The sequence below is a fragment of the Quercus robur genome, chromosome 2 (assembly GCF_932294415.1).
Source record: "Quercus robur chromosome 2, dhQueRobu3.1, whole genome shotgun sequence".
NCBI classification, from domain to species: Eukaryota; Viridiplantae; Streptophyta; class Magnoliopsida; order Fagales; family Fagaceae; genus Quercus; species Quercus robur.
Window position 1 is genome coordinate 50,096,396 of NC_065535.1, and position 15,557 is coordinate 50,111,952.

The 15,557-nt window shown below is 40.5% G+C and overlaps 1 protein-coding gene across 2 annotated transcripts in view; it reads left to right on the plus strand.

Moving 5' to 3' along the window:
• The first annotated feature begins 243 nt into the window (after nucleotides 1-243).
• The window catches only part of LOC126713880 (7-deoxyloganetin glucosyltransferase-like), a 47,707-nt gene continuing 32,393 nt past the window's right edge, over nucleotides 244-15,557 (plus strand). The window contains exons 1-2 of one of the 2 annotated variants that reach the window (XM_050413807.1): nucleotides 246-884; nucleotides 988-1,193. In XM_050413807.1, coding sequence (XP_050269764.1) covers nucleotides 362-884; nucleotides 988-1,193 — 729 coding nt within the window. In that variant the 5' untranslated portion in view covers nucleotides 246-361. Of the gene's footprint in view, nucleotides 885-987; nucleotides 1,194-15,557 lie in introns of both variants that reach the window. The other variant, XM_050413806.1, reaches the window with a different exon arrangement.

The window sequence follows — 15,557 nt, forward strand, 5'->3', positions numbered from 1 at the left end:
TCACTGGTCTTACAGATGCATATCCTGAGAATATTTTATTGTTGTTTTTGTTTTGATTTTTTTTCTTCTACAAGCGGAGAAATCGCTTCTTACTGTACTCATTATGCATAAATGCACAATTTTACACCCGCATAAATATATAATTTTATATCCACTGATATGGGGTTTTTTTAGCCAAATGATGTAAAAAGACTACTTTTTCTTTTCATTTTACAAAATTATCCACCAGCTGATGTAATTGCTCTTATCCTCGTTAAATCTTGGCCAAACGAAATAGCTAAGATTGACAAGTGAAACCTTTTATATGCATCAATGAAAGTGCACATCTGGGTGCACAAACACACAAAACAGAAAGAAGGAAATGGATTCTTCCAATAAGGCAGTAGTAACTGATAAGCCTCATGCAGTTTGTATTCCAGCCCCAGCTCAAAGCCACATAAAGGCAATGCTAAAACTTTCCAAGCTTCTCCACCATAAAGGTTTTCACATTACCTTTGTCAACACTGAGTTCAACCACCAACGTTTTTTGCAATCTAGAGGCCCCAACTCCTTAGATGGCTTGTCTGACTTCCGATTTGAAACCATTCCTGACGGCCTCCCTCCATCGGACGTCAACGCTACCCAAGATATCCATTTTCTTTGTGATTCCATTATGAAAAACATGTTGGCACCATTTTCTGATCTCCTTGTAAAACTCAATGGTGCAACTTCAAAGAATCCTCCAATGACTTGTATTATCTCAGATGGTTTCATGCCATTCACCATTACTGCTGCTCAAGAACTTGGAATTCCTATTGTAATGTTCTTCACTATTTCTGCTTGTAGCTTAATGGGTTTTATGCAGCTTCCTTCTCTCAAAGACAAAGGAATCATACCACTTAAAGGTTTAAAAAAAAAAAAAAACGCAATTCCCTACTGAAATATTGCATTATTTTGTTACAACTAATCACAAATTTTTAAAGCTAAAATCATTCATTGATTTTGCAGATGAGAGTTACCTCACAAATGGGTATTTGGACAGAGTGATAGACTGGATTCCAGGTATGAAAAACATCCGTCTAAGGGATCTCCCAAGTTTCGTTCAAACCATAGATCCAAATGATGCTTTCTTTAAACTTGATATCGAAGCAGCAGAAAGAGCTCCTAAAGCTTCCGGAATTGTTATTCACACGTTCAACGCATTAGAAAAAGAGGTATTGGATGCTCTTTCAACCATGTTTACTCATGTATATGCCATTGGCCCTCTTCAACCGCTACTAATCAATCACTTACCCAATGACCTTTCGAAATCAATTGGGTACAATTTATGGAAAGAAGAAACTGAGTGCCTCGATTGGCTTAACTCTAAATCACCCAACTCGGTAATATATGTGAATTTTGGTAGCATAACTGTTATGACACGAAAACAATTGATTGAGTTTGGTTGTGGACTTGCAAATAGTACGCACCCCTTTTTATGGATAATTAGGTCTGATTTAGTTGTTGGAGAATCAACCATTTTGCCACCTGAGTTTGAGGTAGAAAGTAAAGAAAGAGGCTTCATAGCTAGTTGGTGCCCTCAAGAGGAAGTGTTGAACCACCCTGCAGTGGGAGGGTTCTTAACACATAGCGGATGGAATTCAACCATTGAAAGTGTGTATGCAGGAGTACCAATGCTTTGTTGGCCATTTTTGGGTGATCAACAAACAAACTGCAAGTATACTTGCAATGAATGGGGCATTGGCATGGAAATTGATAATGATGTCAAAAGAGAGAAAGTAGAGAAGATTGTGAGGGAATTAATGGAAACAGAAAAGGGTAAGAAAATGAAGAAAAATGCAATGGAGTGGAAAAAAATTGCCGAAGAGGCCACTTGTCCACTTGGATCTTCATCCATTAACTTTAACAATCTGGTGAGTGAAGTTCTTTTATCAAAGGGCTAAATATATTTTGAAGAATTTTTTTTTTTTTTTTTGAAGTGACAATAATAAGGTACCCGCTATTAAGTTTGTTTATATTAAGTTTGGCTAGAAATAACTATCATCTATTGCCTATAAATAGAAAACTTCATTTTACAAGAAAGGGCCCTTGACCATCCAACATCCAAGATGACATGGCAAATTCAGATTCTCTATCAAGAGACCTCTATGTAGAGATGTAGACTTATCAATGTAAACTTGTAGAAGATTGTGGGCTAAGTCCCCATGTATTTGAATTCTTGTTCAATGAAATTTATATCTTTTGTGAGTGCATCATCCTCACTTCAAGTAGGCTTTGTTAAGTAGGCATTGCAATCATCCTCATTCTGATCGTTGTTATATTGTGTATTTCGCAAAAATTCCTATTAAGTTGGTGTTACCGAAGTCATTCCTTCTCTTGTGAAGTCAAATTCACTGCCTTGAGTGGTTTTCAGTTACTTTGAGCGGACAAAATCTGGTTTGTACTCAAACTAAGTTCTCAATGGGTCTGCTACTTGTTTATAAGCCCTCTCAAACTCGTTCTCCTTTTGTAAAGTTATTATTGCGCCACATGTATTGTTTGTTATGTAATGATCAAATCAAGCACTCCCGTCCTTGTATGACTAAACATTGCATTAAGATTCATTGCACTGATTGCAGAACGAATGGATACGAATGAATGATAAACTAGTGGAAATCATTGCTTGAAAAAGACTGTGACAGGTACTTGTTTCTTCATTGTGTAAGTGAGAAATAATTACCAGGTGAATTGTAGTTTTCCGATTCTGGACTTCGTTAGTGTGAAATTCATGAGTATTTATAGGTGTTAATGACAGTTTATGGATTTGGTTAGGTTTAATTTAGAGTTATCTTAATCTACATCATTGATATTGAATTTGAATTTTGATTAACGGTGGATGTGGGTTTAGAATTTCACCAACTCTTTGTTAACCATAGAGCTCATCTGTGCAAGAAGACACACAAACACGACGACGTTTATGACAAAAGGATTGGCAAAGCTGTGCGTTTTGTTTAATTAGACACGCGTGAAACATTAGCTCCTGAAGTTCAAGCATGTGATCACTTACTCACACAATGCGGTCTCTAGCTCGAGTCTAATCTATATATATAATAATAGGTGAAGCTGAGAGGAACTTAAATTAGAATTCCAAATTAGAGTTCTAATTTTGTGCCATGTGTCTAGATTTATGTGAAATCTGAAATTGAAGTCTAATTTTGATCCATGTACCTAAATTTACGTGAGAACCAAACCATAAATATCATATTCAAATCACGTACTGAAATAATTGTCTTGGAAGAGTATATATAACAGATTTGCTTGGCAAATTTTGAAGTTTACACATTAACATAACACTCACACCCTCTTTCTCTCGACTCTTCCCCTTCTGAACTGAATGACTTTTCATATTTCTAATTCTTCATGCCCGTTCAGTTGCCTCTAATCCTAAAACATCAAAGAGCCCGTCAGATGATCGGAGGTCTATTCTCTCTCAACTGGAAGGGAAAAGGTTTTGAGTTTAGGTTCTACTAAAACAGGCTCCATTCAGAGGAACATGATTGTCTGCAATTCTTGATTGGGGATTGTGAACAAGCAATCCAATTATCATGGGAGAAGAATTACAAAATTCGTAAGGTGTGTGTTCCAGGTTTTTTTTTTTCTCCCCTAAAAAATTTAAGATATTCATTCAATTTTGATTTGTGCCTGAGATTTTGTTTTTGAGTGATTTGAATGAGTTCTTGATGCCGATTTAATATGTTCTGTTATAGTTTTGGCCATTTGCTTGTCTGTTTTAGTTTTTCTCTTAAACAACAATAAAAGTTTCCTTCAAATGACTACCATGTGTTTTATAAATTAAAAAAAAAGTAATGACCATCTAATTTAGATAGTAATCTGTTCCACAAAAGCAAAAACGCTTTGGCTGGCCATATTTGTTTACCACATGATTGAAAGTATTGCTGCACTTCTTACAACATTCAACCCAACAGTTTTGTTGGCAAGATTAAGTGAGATAGAGCACTAAATACTACAAGCAGAGCCTAATTCAAAGTCCATCTATTTGCCTTTTCAAGTCAGTTATTTACACGCATGTATAGTGAACATCAATTTTACTTCCATAAAACTCTAATATCATAAATTGCATCAGTTGCAGAATACATCAAGAATAGACACAAACAAATGTTGGTTTTTGTCGCACCCGTGATTTATCAATTTCCATCACTTTACTCCACATTATCAGTTTTTGTAATTCATGGCTCACCTGCATACTATTTTGTAAATTGGTAGAGATGCTAGCAGAGTTGGAAAAGAGGAATGGTCAAAGGCAAGCAAATAAGTAAACTACAGAACTTAAACTCTAGAAAATAGGTACAGTTTAGGGAGCGGATTGAAGTCTCTATAATGCATTCTACCAGCAGTACTTTAATTGACAAATGTAACGTGTTTGTATAACTAGAATTTATTGGTCTTGGCCAATTTTAATAAGACTTGATAAGTGAAACTTCTATATAAGCTTGCATATAACATAATCCTCTCAAAAAAAAAAAAAAAAGAAGCTTGCATATAACATAAGAACTTTGCACTTTATATTTATTCTTTTGTATGGAGAGGGATTTCCTCCAAACAAGTCTGCAGCCATTCCTACAAACAGGGACATGTGTCAATAAAATAAAAGGACACCCATCTTTTCAAGGCTCCAATTTTTTCCAGGTTTGTTACCAAATCCCTCTGTATTTGGATGATTTAATTCTAGTTTTTTCTTGCTGTGATAATAAGATTTATTGTTTTTAATTTTTTAAAAATTACCATTTTGGCTAGCTCTTCTTGATTAATCATGTACAAATGAGAATCACTTAATATGTGATCAAAGATAGAAGATCCATATTGAAATTTGATACACGGTGTCTCCTGTTCCTATGTGGCATTTGTCCCTCTTACTAGATTTTAAATAGTTAGTTTGTTGAACTCGCACTTATAGGACGAATGTGTTATTTGTTATTATAGACTCTGGTATTTCGCTATTCATGTCATGTTTAGAGCATGATGGCCTCTCCATCATGAATAATTTCTGAATTCAAGCTCTTGATGCTAACATCCATCCGTTTCTTCTTGGACAGAGATACAACCACTTCATTCCCAAGTTTTGTTTTCCGCTTGCAAGTTGATGACACCTGAGTTTCTAGCTGACATCAAGTTGATAGTATCTAGCTGGAAGAGCTTGTTTTTCTCTTACTGCCAATGTAGCTGGAAGAGCTTGCTTTGACCATTTTAGCTTTTGCCCAAATGGGTCTGAGCTATTTGTTTGTTGGTTGGTCTCAGTGTTTGTTTGCTTCACTGGAAATCAAAGAGGAAAGGAATTCTCTGGCATTTCACCATACTTGTGTTCAAATTGAGTTTGTGCTACTAGCACTTTGAGCAGTTGCCTCACTAGGTAGAAAAATTTGTAAAGTACACCATGACTTGCAAATGAGGTGAAACTAAAAGTAGAAGTGCAGAAGATTGATTGGAAATTGTAGCCTTGGCTTCCCTCATTTTTTTTTTTTTTTATTATTATTTTTTTGTAGGTTTGTATAACTGTCTTTTTCAGTAAAAAGTGCTACAATGTGGCTTTTTTCCCCGTTTGCGTAACCAGTGGCACTCAATTGGTGATTTGTGTACAAGTGCATGGTACCATTTCTGCATTGATGTTTTTCAACAGATTATCTTGGGTGATGTAATGAATGGAAAGTGTTATTGATCGTGTATTTTTCAAGCTATGTTGTGTTTTTATTGTGAGGCAAATGAGCCTTTTCAAACAAAGAGTTGCAGAATATTAGTGATGAGTTATGGTATTTTATTAAGAAGATAGACTTCTTGTTGCACACAAAAAATGGACACAAATTAGCAAAAAAATTTATGTAAAAGAAATTTTTTAAGACCACAGATACAAGACCTATAGTACACAAGTTCTAATCATCAATGTTAACATTTTGTCAAGTGCTTTCAACGAAACATCAGAATTGAAGAACCTAGAAGCTTTGCAACTAAAATTTTATAGAGCATTTTCAAAATATCATGATAAAGTTTGATCATGAAGAAAAAATTATATGATATGGATTGCAATCCTTTCTACAAGAAGGTGAATTTGGTGGTCTAATTACATATTTGACAAGGAAAGCCAAAGTGAAGGAAAGCCAACCAAATCCATATCTAAGTTTAAACTTCCTGAATCTTGAAAGAGAGCCAAATAAAAGGAAGAGCTCAAAAAATCTATTGCTAAATTTAAACTTCCTGAATTTAAATTTCCATCACTCTATTGCATTCATTGCCTTGTTCAAATATGCAAATAGATAGACAAAAAATATAAAAATTTAGCAATAGATTTGTTGAAATATACATTGGCTCACAAAAATATTTCTAGGAAAATATACTCCAAATCCCCCTCCAATCATGGATTGCTAACAAACCAAACATCTTCAACATAAAAAATCAGCATCAAGAACCAAAATTCTACTAAGTTCTTTACTTTCTTCTTTGTGATTTTATACAATCAAGACTCTCTAAGACTGTTCGCATCCTGGGCCACATCTCTGGATCAAGTTCAATGCAATTTAGTGCAATATGAAATGCTGCAACAACTTGCTTCAGGGGCTGAACTCATGGGATTCATAACTATGACCCGGATATACAAACTTGTCATCCGCAAAGGCAAAACCATTCAATCTTCTTCCTGAAATAACATAAACAACTAAATTAAGGAAAAGGTTACAAGGAAAAATGAGTCTAAATAATATAGTATATATGTAGAAGTGTAAAAAAAATACCAAAATCGTGGAAACCATCCTGATCTCCCAGGATGGCATTGCTTTGCCCAGAAACTAAAAACGTCTGACGTGACCTTTGTTTAAATATACACAAGCAAAATATCTATCAAAATATATATAAATACACACACACACAAGCAAAATAAATAGGAGTTGCATGAATTTCATGTCCCAAAAAAAGGAACTAACAAAAGCAGGTGACTCCCCCCAAATTGACAATATATATCAACACTGAATTTTGTAAAATCTAAACGTAATTTATATATGTGAAAACCAGACCTACAAGGCAGCATAATGATAAGAAATCAAAAGTAAGTTAAATTTTTTTTTTTTTTTTTTTTTTTTTCATATTGCACATCAATTTAAATCCAGAAAATATATTCCTTCCATCAGTAGATGTCCAAATCAAATTCCTCTCTTATTCTTCCAGAAAACTTCACTCTCATCTTACATAGCACGTGCCCCTCAGTTTCCAAGAGTGTTTAAAAACTCCTACCAATATTACTTCATATCATTTTAATTCCAAAGGTTTCCCTTCTTTGTTTACCGCTAATCTTAGTGGTAATTCAGCTTTTACAATTTTTATTCTCAAACTTGTAATAGTGGCTTCGTTTACAACTAATCTAAAATTAGTATTAGCGTCTTTGTAAAAAGTAAATAAAATTAAGATTGCTTTAGCAGAAGCTAAATCCTTTAATAACTCAAGTGCACTCTCTACATAGGGGATTACATCCACTAAAGTAGCTTACATCATAGTGCTGAACATAATATCAAGAACAATAGAAAAGTGATTCAGAAGATACCTGAAGATGTAGGATTAAAGGTGATGATGCCGAAACGATCACCAATAGATCACGCAGCACTCGCAAGCTCAAAATAGACCTATACAACAAAATAATAGAAGACCTCACAGAGATCACCGGTGTGGTGCCGGCCAAATACCTTCCGAAGGTCAAGTTAGAATTATTCTCACAACTCTAGAGTGCTAGAGAGGGTAAATTATGCGTACCTTGATTTGTGAGGGTATTGGGGATTTTATGGTAGTAGTAGGTTGGCCTCTCCTCCTTGATGTAGAAGTCTTTTCCTTATAGGAATCCTCTTGAGTAATCTCAAACATGATGGACAAAACATTTCCATGTAGAGAGGATCTTTCATTAATGTGCGTATCTTTCAGAATGCTCTTTGCACTAGGTTTCTGATTTCCTTTAAGACTCTACCAGGTTTCCAACGTGTGTAACAAGTATCTGGAATCATTCTAGGCCTTGGGCTCACCTATTGCCGGCCCATGGGCTTGGATCCGTCAGGCCCAATGTGGTGAAGGTTCGTCATGCTAATTTTTGCCCCTTCAATTGCCCCCTTCACCCTATGGGTCTGTCATGACTTAGATGGACGGACCCTTAGGGTGACAGTTTGATATTATTTAGGGTTAACGGTCCAAGAATATTTAGGACGCCGGTCTAAGATCCCTGAAGTTGATGGTTCTCCAGGAGGACACGAATTGCGACCACTTGATGACAAGTTGTCAAGTATTTATGAGCATGCCACGTGTCGCTTTTCGATTGGATTTTGTATTGGATCGAAGCGTCGCTTCGTCTTCCGTGCACTTCATGTATATATATAACACTCTTCTCCATCCTCATTTCTACACTTTACAGCTAAAACACATTGTCAGAGCGACACCGTCAACCTTGTCAAAGAACTCTGTCGTACATCCATACCCGTCGATTACACAACCGTTGACCTTCAGTTACTTCAGAGAATGGTGAGTATTGCTATTTTTATTTACAAGTCTTGCATTTGTAATTATATTTAGCTAGACCTACACACCCGTCAATACTCTTAAATCCGTCAGTCTTAGGTTTTATCGTCAATTGTAGGCAATGTCTAGTGCATCAAGTAATCAGTCAGTGGTTCGTGACGGGACGAAATACGAGGAAGTATACCCGTCCGGTCATAGAGACCCAGACAGTCCCGGCGAAGAGAGGAGTCCGTCCGCCTCTTCCTCGTCCTCAACAAATGAGGATACGGAGATGGTTTGAGCCAGAAGATGCTTCTGATGACGGCAAGGATCAAGCATTGGGATCCGTCATCGATGCTGATGGACTTAGAGAGTTCATCATGCTACCAGAGTGGACGGTGCATAAATTCACTTCTGTCATTAAGGAGAAACACTTCAGCACTTTTAGGGCTAACTTCCAAATTTCGGACTACATTCCAATCCGTCTACCCTACGTATCAGAGAAATGTTATTACGACGAGGTAGAAGGTGTCGGAGTGTACGAGCAAATGCTGAAGGCAAGACTTCGGTTTCCGCTAAGTACCCTACATAGAGAACTTTTAAAATATTTGGGTCTGTCCGTCACCCAGATATCCCCAAACGCCTGGAGGGTCTTCATAGCAATGGAGATTCTCTATGGTGCTATGACAGACGGCGCTAGGAGGCTGACGGTGCGTGAATTCCTTCATAGCTACCGTCCAGACGAAATAGACAGGTCAAGAGGAATGTATAGTTTTGCCAGTAGGAGCCCCTTGTTGAAGGTCATTTTTGAAACTCCTGACTCAAATAGAGACTGGAAGAGTCGTTACTTCTTCCTAAAGGGTGACGAATGGATGAGCCGTCCAGGGGAGACGGAGTATATGCCCGTCGACACAACTTGGGGAGTGTTACATTCATCTCGTATGCACCCGTCCTAATTTGTAATTCTTTTCATATCCATCAGTTATAATTCTTCTTCTAACCGTCCATTTTCTCTGCAGGTAGACGGCGCCCACAAGTTAGTATTGAGGAGTTTAGCTTTCTCGAGAAGATTTTTCAAAAGACCAAGCCGGAAGAAAGGACTTGGGCAAAGTTGGTAAATCCGAACACCATCCATTGGTATTGTGACGGTCCTGAACCCACCCCTGAAGCCGTCAAATACAACGAAAGAATTCACAAACGTAAGTCCGTCAACCTTTACTTCGCATAAATGGCTTCAACTATATGTAAATAGCTTCATCCGTCCTGTTTTACAGAGATGGATGACACTAAGAGAAGGGCGCTGATAAAATCACAGGCCGTCAAGCAAAAGGAGTTCGGCGAGGTGGTTCTTAAGGGGACAGCTCCGTCGACAAAAAGGAACCGTCGTCCAAATCTGACCGTCCACATAAGCAGCAAAAGGTCTCTCTGGAACCCGTCGTAGGGTTGATGGCTGAGGGTGTGAAGACCGTCACCCCAGTAAAGCACGGGTCCGACAAGGGATTAATGAAGGCTCTGTCCACAACCCAAGAGAAGCCTCCTCCTCTCCTCCATGACGACTCCAAATTTTCCTTGGAGAAGCTTTCATTTATTATCTCGTCAGAGGACTACGAGGATCTGGGCAATCACTCGACGGAGGTAATGGGGGAGATGGATCTCTTTGCTGTTGCTCAGGTAATCTTTGTCCATCGACTTAAGTCCGTCTACTTAGTTTTTTGTCTAACACTTTTTAACTTGTTTGTTCCAGTACTTGGTCATGATGAAGGGCTTAATGGATCGGTGTCTTAACCGTGAGGCGGCTCTAGAATATGTTCGAGCAAAGGCAGAGCAGACGGAGAGTGAGCTGAGTCAACTTAGCAAGTGGAAGTCCACTATGGAGAAAAAGTTTGACCTTTCAGAGCAGGTGAGGAAAGAACTTGAACAAAAGACGGAGGAAGCTGGGAAGGCCCTAGAGGTCAAAGAAAAGGAAATCCAAGACTTGAAGGAAAAGCTCCGTCAGGCTAAGGAGGTTGCGGTCTGAGAATACCGTGATTCCGACGACTTATTGGGCGAGCTGGGGGGATCGTTCCTTCAAGGCTTTGATGACGCACTCCGTCAAGTTAAGAAAGCCTATCCTGAACTAGACGTGTCAATGATAAATGTCAACGACCAAGACCAAACGTCTGCTTTGCCCGTCGCCTCAGAAAACACAGACGACCTCTTTGCTGAGGAGGCAGTTCAAGGTGACGGAGAGTCAGCTCCAGCAAAAAATGTTCAAGTCATCGACCCGAAAATGTAATAAATTTTTTTTTTTTTGAGAACGATCCGTCCTTAATTTTGTGTATTAAACAGTTACCCGCTGAGGGTTTTATCCGTCATTATTGCATAATTTTATGCTTGCTATATCAATCTTTATTATTTTTTGAATGATGCATAAATATCCGTCCTCTTCAAGTTGTTCGTTATAGAACTGGCCATTTTTATGGACTTGTGTAGTTTTTGTTTTTGGACGATCCGTCCAATTCGAATTTTTTAGGTAACCTATCCGCCAAACGCTGTCTGGGATGACCCGTCTATGTGGTGGATTTTGCTTTATCCGTCCATTTTTATCGACTTTAAGGAGTTTCTTATGTCGTGGACGATTCGCCTACATAACGTAATTTAATTTCATCCGTCTATTCATGGGCTGTGATTGTTGCCCGTCTAGGATGATCCGTCCATTTTTTGGACTTCAAATTTTCATCCTCTTGGGATGATCCGTCCACTTTGTGGACTTGTTTTATATCCGTCCATTTTGGACTTCAAACTTTCATCCTCTTGGGATGATCCGTCCACTTTGTGGACTTGTTCATTTTGAACTTCAAACTTTCATCCTCTTGGGATTATCCGTCCACTTTGTAGACTTGTTTTGTATCCGTCCATTTTGGATTTCAAATTCTCATCCTCTTGGGATGATCCGTCCACTTTGTGGACTTGTTCTATATCCGTCCATTTTGGACTTCAAAGTTTCATCCTCTTGGGATGATCCGTCCACTTTGTGGACTTGTTCAATATCTGTTCATTTTGGACTTCAAAGTTTCATCCTATTGGGATGATCCGTCCATTTTGTGGACTTGTTCAACATCCGTCCATTTTGGACTTCAAATTTTCATCCTCTTGGGATGATCCGTCCACTTTGTGGACTTGTTCTATATCCGTCCATTTTGGACTTCAAATCCTTTTGGGATGATCCGTCCACTTTGCGGACTATGTAGCCTATCCATTCATAAAAATCCATGTGGAAAATAAAAGCTATATCTAAATATTCTTCTTAAAAGAAAATGCATTTGTAGAGAAAAAGTACCTGCCCCTCTGGGCTTAAAAAGGCACAAAAAGATTGTAGCAAAAATAGTTAAAGAAAAACTAGTAATTGTAGCTAAAGGTTAAATAAACTGGGCAATTGGGATCGTTGCTGTTCTCCGTATTACTTCTACTGGTAGTACTTTCGCAGGTGCTCGGTATTCCATGGATGTGGCAGCTTCCGTCCGTCTAACGTCTCCAGGTGGTAAGTGTCTTTCCTCTGCCATGACGTAACTCGGTAAGGTCCTTCCCAATTGGGACCGAGCTTCCCTTGGGTAGGGTCTCTAGCGGCGCTCATGACCTTTCTGAGTATGAGATCTCCAAATTAGAAGTCTCTATGTCTGACCCGAGAGTTGTAGTGTTTGGCCATGCGGTCCTGGTATCTAGTGAGCCTTTGTTCTGCGGCTGTCCTGATCTTGTCTACTAGGTCAAGCTGTAGCCGCATTGCCTCGTCATTTTTGTTCTCGTCATGGTTGTGCACCCTGTAGCTCATGAGCCCAACTTCGGCGGGGATGATCGCTTCGCTCCCATATGTTAGTCGAAACGGTGTCTCCCCTGTTGGTGTCCTTGCCGTCGTCCTGTATGCCCATAGTACGCTTGGCAATTCTTCAGGCCATATATCCTTTGCCCCCTCGAGCCGAGTCTTGATAATCTTGAGCAAGGATCGGTTCGTGACTTCGACCTAGCCATTAACCTGAGGATGGGCGTGGGAGGAGTAGTGGTTCTTTATTCCTAACTGTGAGCAAAAATCCCGGAAGGAGTCGTTGTCGAATTGCCTCCTGTTATCCGAGACAAGGACTCTAGGAATGCCAAACCTGCATATGATGCACCTCCAGACAAAACTTCGTACGTTCTTCTCCGTAATGGTGGCCAAAACTTCATCTTCTACCCATTTTGTAAAGTAGTCAATGCCCACTACTAGGAACTTCAGCTGTCGTACTGTTGTAGGGAATGGTCCCATAATGTCTAATCCCCACTGAGCGAACAGCCATGGGGCCGTCATCAGGGTCAGCTCTTCGGTTGGTTGTCTAATAATATTGCTAAATCTTTGGCATTTGTCACAGGTTTTAACATAAGCCTCGGCATCCTTCTGCCTGGTTGGCCAGTAGTACCCTGCTCGCACAAGCTTGTGCACCAACGACCTTGACCCCGAATGGTTTCCGCAGATTCCCTCGTGTACCTCCCTCATGATGTAGTTTACTTCTTCCGTACCCAAGCATCTCAGATATGGACGTGAGAAGCCTCTTTTGTACAGGACGTCTTTTATCAAGACGAACCTCACCGCCTGGACCTTCAGCTTTCTCGCAGCCTCCTTCCCGTCCGGTAAGACCCCGTTTTTTAAGTATGAAACTATCGGTGTGGTCCAATTACTTTTGAAGCCTATCTCCTGCATGTCGTCAGAATCGATTAGTGGAGAAAGCTGAACAAAAGAGAGTACATTACCAGGGATTATCATATGCTCTACTGAAGCGGCTTTGGCTAGATGGTTGGCGTGCTCATTTTCTCCTCTGGGGATTTAGATGATTTTGGCCTCTAGGTCGTCTATTCTTGCCCTTACTTGATCAAGGTATCTCTTCATCCTTTCGCCCTTGCATTCATAGTCTCCATTCACTTGATTAGCCACGACCTGAGAGTCGTAGTAAATGACTACACTCGCGACTCCTGCTGCTTTGGCGAGGTCGAGACCTGCTACTAATGCTTCGTACTCTGCTTCATTATTGGTGGTGGGGAAGTTGAGACGGACCATACATTCGACCCTGTCTCCTTCAGGTGACAGTAGTACAATGCCAACCCCCCCGGCTCGTCTGTTGGATGATCCGTCAGTATATATGCTCCAATGAGGGGACTCTTCTACCCCCTTGTCCTCGTCATGAGTGAATTCTGCTATAAAGTCAGCGACGATCTGTCCTTTGATGACAATCCGTGGGTGGTACTTGATATCAAACTCGCTCAACTCTATAGCCCATAACGCCAGTCGACCCGCAGCTTCAGGGTTGCTCATCGCCCGTCGCAAGGGCTTGTCGGTCAGGACGTTCACCGTATGGGCTTGAAAGTATGGCTTGAGCTTGCGAGCTACCGTAACTAATGCAAAGGCAAGTTTCTCCATAGGTGGGTATCTTTCTTCGGCACCGCAGAGTGCCCGGCTGGCGTAGTATACGGGCTACTGCACCCTATCCTCTTCTCTGATCAAGGCAGTGCTGACGGCAGCGGGGGAGACGGCTAGGTAGAGAAAAAGGTCTTCACCTGGTTGCGAGGGACTCAGTAGTAGTGGGGAAGATAGATAGGCTTTCAACTCCTCGAATGCTCATTGACACTCAGTAGTCCACTCAAAAGATTTCTTCAATGTGCGAAAGAAGGGTAAGCACTTGTCTGTGGCTCTTGACACGAATCTATTCAATGCCACTATTTTGCGGTTGAGGCTTTGTACCTCCTTCACATTTCTTGGTGGAGCCATCTCCATTATGACTCGGATCTTGTCCGGGTTGGCCTCAATCCCCCTTTGAGATATCATGAATCCTAGGAATTTTCCCACCGTCACCCCGAAGGCGCACTTTCCCGGATTGAGCTTTATGTTGTAGGAGCGAAGGGTGTTGAATGTTTCTCTAAGGTCTTCCAGGTGGTCTTCCTCCCTTCAGCTCTTTACTAGCATGTCATCGACATAGACTTGGACATTTCTCCCGATTTGCTGCGTGAACATCTTGTTCATAAGCCTTTGGTACGTTGCGCCTGCATTCTTCAGGCCAAAGGGCAATACTTTGTAACAGAAAAGGCCTTGACTGGTCACGAACGAAGTTTTCTCCTAATCAGCTTCGTGCATTCGGATTTGGTTGTAACCTGAGAAGGCGTCCATGAAGCTTAGCAGCTGGTGCAGATCCGTTGAGTCTACCAGGACGTCGACCCTTGGGAGGGGATAGCTATCTTTAGGGCAGGCTTTGTTAAGATCGGTGAAGTCCACGCACATCTGCCACTTCCCGCTAGCTTTCTTAACCATTACTACGTTCGCCAGCCAATCGGGGTAGTAAACTTCCCTAATGAAACTTGCTTCCTGTAGTTTGAAGACTTCTTCCGCTATAGCTTGATCTCGTTCCGGGGCGAACACTCTCTTCTTCTATCGAACGGGTGGAAAGGAGGGCGATACATTCAACCTGTGTACCATGACTGAAGGGTCTATTCCTAGCATGTCATCATGACTCCAGGCGAATACGTCTCGATTACTCCTAAGAAAAGTTATGAGCTCTTGACGGATTGCGGGGTTAGCAAGTGTTTCGATTTTGGTCGTTCGGTCAGGATCAGAACTGTCAAGAGGTATCTCCTCTAGTTTCTCTACCGGCTCTGTCACCGTCTGGTGCTCTTCTATATTCAAGGCCTAGACCTGATCCTCCATCTCCATCATGGCTATATAGCATTCATGCGCAGCCATTTGACTTCTGCACAGCTCTCCCACTCCATAGTCAGTAGGGAACTTAATCATCAGGTGGTAAATTGAAGTTACCGCCTTCCACGAATTGAGCGTGGGACGTCCGAGGATAGCGTTGTAGGCAGACGAGCAATCGACCACTAGGAACGTTACGTCCTTGATAATCTGCTGGGGGTAATCGCCTACAGTCATGGATAATGTGACCGCGCCCAAGGGGAATACCCGGCTTCCTCCGAAACCAACGAGCAGAGCGTTTGTTGGAATCAATCTTTCCTTGTCGATCCTTATCTGCTGGAACGCCGGGTAGTATAGGATATCTGCTGAGCTG